Source organism: Pundamilia nyererei, unplaced genomic scaffold (genome assembly GCF_000239375.1).
Source record: "Pundamilia nyererei isolate P.nyererei 1_Seehausen unplaced genomic scaffold, PunNye1.0 scaffold00060, whole genome shotgun sequence".
In the NCBI taxonomy this organism is placed as follows: Eukaryota; Metazoa; Chordata; class Actinopteri; order Cichliformes; family Cichlidae; genus Pundamilia; species Pundamilia nyererei.
The window spans coordinates 504,124-513,482 of record NW_005187461.1 but is presented as its reverse complement, the minus strand read 5'-3'; the positions used below and the strand labels follow the sequence as shown (position 1 = coordinate 513,482).

The 9,359-nt window shown below is 44.1% G+C and overlaps 1 protein-coding gene across 2 annotated transcripts in view; it reads right to left on the bottom strand.

Moving 5' to 3' along the window:
- The window catches only part of cdh13 (cadherin 13, H-cadherin (heart)), a 382,609-nt gene extending 377,639 nt beyond the window's left edge, over window positions 1-4,970 (bottom strand). The window contains exon 1 of one of the 2 annotated variants that reach the window (XM_005734745.2): window positions 4,617-4,970. In XM_005734745.2, coding sequence (XP_005734802.1) covers window positions 4,617-4,661 — 45 coding nt within the window. In that variant the 5' untranslated portion in view covers window positions 4,662-4,970. The remainder of the gene's footprint in view (window positions 1-4,616) is intronic. The other variant, XM_005734746.2, reaches the window with a different exon arrangement.
- Between the last annotated feature and the right edge of the window lie 4,389 nt (window positions 4,971-9,359).

Sequence of the window (9,359 nt, the reverse complement as noted above, 5' to 3'; positions counted from 1 at the left end):
GAGAGAGAGAAAGCAGAGCGACATATCTGGATGTTTTGGAAAAGAGACAAACGGAGCGGGTGAATAGCTCCTGAATATCTGTAACGTGTTGCACAGAGTTTGCTAAAGCTGATAGTGGACGACGAGGGGGGCGTGGCATGACCATCTCACTTTCTCTGACACTTGAGATTTTGAATGTGGCGTCAGGGGCACGGCTGCTTTGCTCTCATCAGTTATCTGGACCTGGGTATCTGTATAGCTCTTTGTCTGTCAGCCGCTTTATCTTTGTGCTTGTTCATCTGCTTGTCTGACAGGGGAGAACAAACTGTGATGGAAGCTTGATCAACTGGAGGGACGACGTTAAACTGCACCGCTATGTCCTTCACACATGGTTACTGAGGCCTTTTGTGCATGTGTGTATGTTTGTGTTAGTCTTTTGCTTGACTCACAAACGCACCATTAATCCTCTGTCCTAGAACGCGACATTTTCCTTTTTTTCTCTCCCACTTGGCACATTTCGTGATTACACTACACAACGTCCACTGGCGTTTTGCATAATTAGGCCACTTATATCAAATGCAGGCAGATTCTAATGGAGCGCTAAGGGGACATATTTACTTTAATTACTACCCTCGCTATCTCTGCACTTCATCCTCCCTTGCTTCGACCTCCTCTAACCCACTCCCTTCCTCCAGCGAGTGCAGTGGCAACGTCGAGGGAAAGAAGATTGAAGAAGACTGTTTTTGCCTCAAAGGTCACACTCTCTCCTCATTGGAGTTAAGATAGCATTTGACCTTACAGCCCATTACAGAGCATGTTGCTCGACCACAGTCTCAAGGGAACAAACGGAATAAACGGATAAATAAAAACTCGGAGTCTCCCATTACAAGGAAAGAGTGTGAACAGGTGTGTGTTTGGAGTTGTGCGATTGTGGGTCAGGTGTACGGGCACATGTGAGTGTTTTATTTACAGGAAGCTTTTAGAGTTTTCTGTCAATAACAGCAGAGTCTGAAAAAAATCTCCAAAGAGCACTCTAACACCACAGACCACGCTTGGCTGCGTGCTTCCACCCAGGAAAGAGCATAGATAAGTACAATGTGAAGGAGAATGAAACCTCAAAGCCCCACACTAGAAAGCCTATTTACCAGCTGATTGTTAGAACCACAGTAACACCAGGGTACATTTAGACAGCAGAGTCTAGATTGCTATTGGACTGCTTTCACTTGAACCATTTCATGCTCCTTTTATTTGGGCTGTTTGTCTGCCTCTGTAGGCTGCTAAGATTGCAAACTTCTCTGCAATTTTTCTTAACTCTAACCCTTTATTTTGGCAGCACGGCTGTGGGAGATGAAACCCGACGGCGCCGTGAGAAGAGATGAGGGAAGAATGAGAAGAGAGCAGGGAAGTGTGAGGAAGGGCGAAGACCACGAAATGAAAAGAAAGAAACCACCCTGCCTTAATGACTGGCATCATTAGACTTTGTGACTTGTCATCCTTCCGTTCTTTAACTAGACTCCATCGTAAAAAGTCCATCACTGAAACAGCACTTAGTAGCAGAGGGGTGCCAGGTCTGAAAAGACACTCCACATAAGAAACCTTGAGTGAGGCAAGAGATCTTAGCTGGAGGTCTGCTTTTGAAAGGATAATTGATTGTAACCAGTGATGGACGTGACGGGCTCCATCTGTACAGTCCATAAAGAGGAAAGCACACTAAAGTGCACAGGCGACACACTGCATATTTAATCCCTGGATAACTGAAAACTAACCCTGGTGTTGTATATGATTAAAAAGGACTCGAGCTAGAAACAGAAACATTCTAGAAATGAAAATACTGCGACGAGATGCACACCTGCTGCTGCGCTCCTGAATTATAAATCGCACCAGAAATGGCAGTGGCCTCTATTTTTGATCATGCTAGATCAATGACCCGCCTCCAGGACTGAGTGTCTGCGAGAGACGGAAGAGATAAAAGAATAAAATGCGAGCGTGTGTGTCAACTCTCCCAGTGTGTATGTGTGTGTTTGTATGTGTCACAGTGAAGGTCAGCCCCATCTATGAGTAACAGGAGACCGTGGCAAGCCGCTGCCTTCAGCTGCACACTTTAAACATTTTTACTGGGGACCGTGACCTCCCCCTTTCCTCTCCGTCTCTCTCGGTGCCGGCGGCAGCTTAAACAGGAACGTTAACAGTCCGTTGGTCACCGCAGCCGTAAACGTCCACGACGTGCCCAGGTGCCAACCCAGGAATTTAAACTGTAGTAAAACCGTCTTCATCTACGGGTGAGAGGCGAGAAAACAGCACAGGGCAGTTTGAGAAAATAAATGGTGGATAAAGTTTGGTTAATCAGCTAGTTTGATGGGGTGGGAGGGGGGGGGGATTCGATGGAGGAAGACAAGGAGGAGAAATCAAAGTGGGAATGGGTGGGGGATCGTTGCACCTGCACCTCCCAGCTGTGCTGCGCCTATTCTGAATCACTGCTCCACCGGGAGAGACTGCTTAGCGTTCGATCTGGAAAACAGGGATTTATTACCAAAGAGGGGGCTACTAGTGCAACGTGTGCATATCTGTGTGAGGGGGTGGTGGGTGGGTGCAGCAGCTTACTGTGGAGATGAGTTTGGCTCCCACCTGTCTGACAATCTCTAAAAAAGAAAAGCTAGTTTGAGCCTACACGCTGCAATACGTGTTATTCTGCAAGACAGAAAGGGAAGTTTGTGAATATATATTTATTCATCTGGATGATGAGTCAAGGAGAACGACTGTGTAACTCACATTTTGCATAAAAAGCTGTTTGGTTTGTTTTCGGCCAGACTGGGAAGAAAATCGCTGGAGGCGACAGTACTGTCATATGTTTTTGTTTTCACTGGTTTGCATTAGTCAGTGTGGATTCACACCTTGAATGATTTATATTTTGGGAATTCCAAGACCTTAGCTGTCAGTGATGACAGGACAGCCACAGCACAAAGATTTCGATTTTAACATAAATATTTGTCCATCAGCTGCAGAGGCTAAAGGAAAGCCCAAAGCACGTTTAAAGGTTTTTGGAATCACAAATTTTAAAAATTACTCAGTACTGAAGACATTTTATAAGACTCTCCATTATGTTTTCCAGGTCGAGTAAGTGAATCTACGCCTTCTCACAAAGATGAAAAACATATGCGTGTGAATAAGACGCAGCATACACGTGCAAGAGAGGCCAGGTCCTAATCAATAAAACAGGGAGTTAAATAATTTCTCTGTCGACACTATTAACCTGAATCTCAGCAGATAAGCAAATTGAACTACAATGTAGAAATGGCTTATCCAATTAAAAGGGAATATAATGCACAGCAGGAAGTGTGCACTAAACCTGCACGGGTCAAACAGGAAATACCACAAGAGCTGTGCTGCCTCTCAATACTGAGATGAGGGCGAGCAAGAGACACACAGGATGAGAGGAGCGAGAGAAGCAGCACAGCACAGTTTCCCAAATGAGCTGTTTGCCTGGCACGCTTCGGGGCTCTCGCATTGTTGCTGTGTTTAGAAATAGTCTCAGCTAGGATGCTTTAAAAATTAGCTGCCGCTTAAACCTTTGCAGCATGCCACACGAATAGAGCCTGACATCGCACAGTGACTATTTCAAAGGAAACTTGTTATGATCTTCAAGAGGGATGTATGAATATGCATCAGCAAGAGAAGGTCAGAGATCAAGGCTGGAAAGAGGCGTTTGTGCACCTGGATCCGTCCTTGCTCGAGTTCACAAAGGTGGATGAAAATACGGCGAAAGGGACATAAAAGGAAGGTTCGGCATCCTTGGTGCTGAAATCCTGCTCTAAAGATTTGACTGGTATTAACAGCTGTTCCGAGTTACCGCTCCCTCTCTTCATATTAAAGTCAGATCAAACGGACGAGTGGCTCTATCACAGTGGGAATTAAGGCTTTATTAAATATCTCAAGGGAGCCCACGTCTGCAGAGACCAGTGGACTTGAGTAAAAATACCCAACACAGCAGAGCGGCCAAGTTAGTTCACTGCCCCTCTTTCTGTGTCTCTGACACCCCCCGCTGCCTTTCCCCCTTTCCCCTCGTCTCCTCTTCTCCATGCTCCTGTGTGTGCTCCTCGCTCACACACTCACACCCTCACAAGCCCAAAGAAACGCTCAAGTTGGTGGCTGAGCGGAATATAGATGCGACTGGAGACAAGAGCTGGTGCCGTGATTTGCACATAGACAGAGGATACACACCCTGCGCTCTGCTTCAGTCTTCTTCCATCTTCAGTTTCTCTCCTTCCCCTGTTTTCTCTTTCTCTGGACAAAATGTGAAAGGCATTGCTAAAGTGAACGAAACCCGCGCACACTGCCAGACCCTCGATATCCTCTGCCCCAAACTCGGAGCCCTAAATGACAGTCAGACGCGCGCAAGAAGGACTAAACGGGAAAAAACTTGCACGGATGGACCTGGCTGTGCAGGTGATGTATCGTGTGCCATTTCCAGACACGGGACAAACTTGACAACACATATGTTTGCGCCATTAACACACAAGGGTAGCCCGGGTGAGACCAGGCGGAAGACCAGAATAAAAAGAGCGTGGGATCGCTCCCAGTCTCAGCGAAATAGTCCCCAAATCCCTCACACACACGCGCACACATCTCGTCTGTCTTACCTGGTGGAGGAGAAAAGCCAAGAGAACGCAGACTCCAATCTCCATGGTCGGTAAAATTTCTCTGGGTGCGAAACACAAACAGCTTCAAGACAGGGCGATAGAGACTCTGTGAGCTGTGTTCATAATTCCACTGTCCAACCGCCGGAGAGAGAGGAAAGCCTTCCGCCGTGAGCCGCCAGCTGCCAACTTCCTCCAAATATAACTGCAGTCTGATCAGCACAGTGCTGGGTAGTGAAGGCGAGACCACGACCAATAGATTTATGAGCAGGACAGAGACGGGGGGAGGCGGAGAGGGGAGTGGTGGGGGATGAGGCGGGGAGTTCGTCGCGATCCAAGCAGCGGGTCAGCGTCGACACCCGGTTCGTTTGTGGAGTTTTCGGCAGGTGCAGCCGCAGGTTTCGAGGATTCATCAACATGACGCGTATCGCGCCGTTTCAGTTTTCACGCGCGACAGGTTTATGGCCCCGATAGTGTCTGTAATTCACCCTCTTTTCAAGATTATTTACGGTGTCTGTCATCAGTGTCAGTGGCGCACGGGAAGCCTCTATTACCCACGAAGCCGCACCACTGCGATGGTGCCTGAGAGAGAAACTTCAGTAATGAAACATTTTAAACCCAAACTAGAATCACGAGCCGCGACCAAAGAGGCTTAAACGTGAATCCTTCACTCGGCCTTTAATAGCTTACTTTGGAGCTGCATTCGTGTCAGCGTGTTTCCTTGCTTCTAGCTAAATGATCAATTGTTAATTTGTGCGGGGAATGAATTTTTGCAGTTCTCTTTTCAGCATGTGCACCGCAGCCAAGTTGAGCTCGAATTTTCTTTTACTGCATGTTTATTATAAATGTAAAAAACCGGCCTTTGCATATGTGACGAATTTATTGTCACTGCTTTTTAAGTTACTTTCAGTGCAGCTTCTCCTTCTTCTTTTTTAGCTCTATGTTCTAAACTAAAAGCGCATTTCTGTTCTATTCTTAAGCCAGGGTAACCCCTTTAGCCTTTCTCTGTGCTCTTGGAAGCATTACTGTGAAAACGAAGCCCACACCTGATAAAAGTCTCCAACAACAACACCTCCTGTTGGAGAAGCATTCGTTTGAAAAACATGGTGCTTGAAATTGAAGAAGTCCTTGAAGTAAAAGAAAGAACGAAAGAAGCCCTGCTTACATTTTCAGATAGAACAAGAAGGCTTGTAGCTGAGAGCCACAGAGAAGGGAGGCTTCACTCCATCTCCAGCCTTTTACTTTAAAACACAAGATCCTTGTCAGGTGTCCTTGAGGGGGGGAAAAGCACTCAGTAGCTAAAATCATGCCGTTGTGTAACTGACTGTGACCTCTGAGTTTGCAGGTGGGAATAATCAATTAATTACTGCACAATTATTAAAGAGGAGGATGGCTCGTTAGAATTCAACCCTGCTGCTGATTAGCCCTAATAACATAAAATATAGTGTAGGGAGATTGCCTTTGGTTCTGCAGGGATGATGTAGAACAAAGCATGTCGGGCACTAGCTTAAGCCTGCAGTTTCAGTATCCTGCCATTTAGTTGACTATCAGCAGAAAAAAAATCCTAATACGGAAAAAAAATGTTGTGAAAAATGTTCAGGATTCAGATATCTGCCAGTCTACCTCGTCACTGCTCGCCTCAGTGACGTGTTCCTTCCTCACTGAACCTTTTTTCATGGCCCAAAGGTCAGATGTCTGTAAACCAGCCTATCAGTCTTTCTTAAGGGGCAGCATTGTCGCAAAGCACACTTAATCTTCATGCAAAGTACCCCTAACCTCCAACACAGAGATAAGTCGTAGAGGCTGAGACAGATGGATGGGTCTGCTGTTCAAAGCAACTGAACTCTGACATAATGGAAACATTTAGAGCTCTTTACTCTCCCTTTCTATTCTATCCATCTGTCCATTTCTTACACCTAAACAATCGTAACATGGGACACATTTCTGCATACAGCCATCATGATTTGAGAAAAGGAAAAGGTTAGCCCCACACAAAAGTCAGTTGTGGGTCATTGTGAGTGTCTCTCAGTGCAGCAGTCAAGTTCCTCCCTTCAGTTTCTCAATGGATGTGAAAAATGAGGGCAAGAATTGTTGTGACGCCTGAGGAATTGCTTTTCCCAGACAATATTTCTGCCATATTCATTTATCAGTAAGTAAAAGCATAGGGATTGTATCACCGCTGTCTGCTCAGTTCAGAGCACACACATTCAGCTGCGGACCGCAGGAAGATGGCTGGTATAATCAATTAAAATGACACAGCTGAATGAAGAATAAAATGTCAAACAGTGTGTAACATTCCCTGTCACATATTTCATGATCATCACTACATATTTTAGATTATGGGAATGACACAAAGAGCGTCATATTCGGTTTTGTAAGCGTGGCTAAGTGGAATCAACAAATCATGACTGAAGTGTGTGCTCGGTGGGTTTAGCTCAGTCAGTTCTACGGTTCAGTTTCATTACTCTCAAATACTCCAGACTCGATTTTGTAACCTCAGAAATATAATTTCTACTTGTTATATTTGTGGCTATTGAACGTTTTTTAGTAATTATGTTTCTATAATTCAGATTTGATACCTAAAGACGTGGCTGGTGACTGATTTAACTGCTTTTTCAGTCTCTTCTCAGCAACTTGGTGGAAAATTATAGCTCCACAACAACAGTAGAAGTTAATGTTGGACCAGTTGTCTGAAATAGGAGGATAATATGCAGCCAGTGAAAGAGGATGTGGCAACGCTGACTGACTTTGATTGTTGTCTGTCTGAGGTTGCATTTCCTCCATCTGACATCGGAAAAGACTGCAACTGCATATAGTAAGGTATTAAAACCAAGGACCCGGATGTTTGTGTTCATGTCCCACATAAAGAAAAGAAAAAAATATAGTCCTCTGAAAATAATTATGTCTTTCAAGAAATAAATAGTGTATTATTAGTAGTGTTTATCTTCTTTTTTCTGTTTTCATAGAATAAAATAATACTTTTGATATGTGAGAGGAAAGACCAACAATGTTAAGAGACAAACGAGCCAAGAATGGAAAATATAAATACGACATTTCTCGTGTATATCCTCATGTATGTACAGTAACAAGTTATCCATCCTGTATTTATTCCTTAATGTTTTGCAACATCCTCACACTCTGCATCACTGCACATAAATATGCGACATGTGTTGCTTTTGTCTGTTTCATGTTGCTATTGTCACCATTATAGGCTCCATTCATGTAAACAGTCAGTAAAGCTGATTCTGATTCAGAGTCATATTACTAATTTCAACGGGCTCTTCCACTAGAAAAAGCAAAGACAGTAAAGTATGATCCCTGCCACGGTCTCTGTCAGCTGCTGTTTCCAACTGATATCAAATACATGGAGCAACCTACACTTCTAACAACACCTAAAAGCACCCCTCATAACAACTGCGCCTCCCCAACCCCAGGAAGGTATGGTAATCAGTTCAAGAGCCTAGACACAGAACTGTGTCAGGAACCTTTCGATCAAGACCGAACGAGGAAAAGCAGCGAGCACTTTTCCAGAAACGCAACCTTGAGTTACACCTCACTTCAGAACAGAGACGCAAGCAGAAAGAAAATATATAATCAAATATATAATCATCTTTGTGGCTTCTTTTTCTTGACCTTCAAAATACAAAATATGAGTAACTATTCAGTTACAGTTGCTGTTTAAATAGGTGATAATTAGAATACAGTTACTTTGTTGAAATACATGGATTACATGGCAGTATTTTCCCGTTTCATATGTTAGGCTATCCCCTCTCTAATTTTGTGTAATGGAGACCAGGGGTTCCATTACCCTTACTTGTATTTTATTAACTGATTGACTGATTGGGAATTAAAACAATATAATAAAGAAAAGCACACATTTGTTCTTCTGGATTCTGTGGTGTGGGTGTGGTCTCTGGCCGGCTGCAGAGGAGGGGTGACGCAGTGAGCTCCCGGGCGGCGCAGGGGCGGGGTGAACAGTTGTGCTGAGAAGTGAAGGTGATTGTCACTCTTTATATGTCTGCAGTGACAGTCAGAGGAGTACTGAAAACCACAGTATTAATAACAGTATTGCTGTCCTCACACCTGTGTCCCGTGGATGCTTTACAGGACAAACGTTACTGATTCTTTATTAGGTTTATTTCATTTAGGATTTAAGTAACAGCTTGTAAAGGTGAAAAGACAATCCACACATCCTACCTGTGTCAGAAAGGAGCCAAAGTTTGAGCTGTTCACATTTAATCATTTGTCTGTAACCTAAACTTTTGGTATGTGTAAAAAGAGAAGTGTTAGCAGTACTCACCCTTCCTGGTTGCTTCTTGCAGGATGTGGAACAAAAGAGTAAAAGCAGCTCAATCACCTGCTGATGAGCTGCTGGAGCAGACCAGTGTGCCAGGTTAGGGGAGTCTGGTTAAGAAGGCTTTTAATTTAGATAGAAATGGTTGAAGAGTATGTTATTGATTTCTTTATAGTATGTGTTGGAAATATGTATATGCTTGTTATGTGTTCTAATGTTATTGTATGTTTGTTTGTGTGGAGGGTTATGTTTTCATTTTGATTGGTTAACCTGGGCTAGTCCAGATGCTCAGCTGAAACAGCGAGAGTATAAAAGGAGGCCAGATGCTTTTTAGAGGGCTTGGTGTTTGTGCCGTATCAGTGTCCCTTCTTCAATAAAGTCTTCTAGTCCATGGATACATTTTATTCCACTTTCGCGTCATATTATTAGAAGGAAATATGACCGCTGGCCAA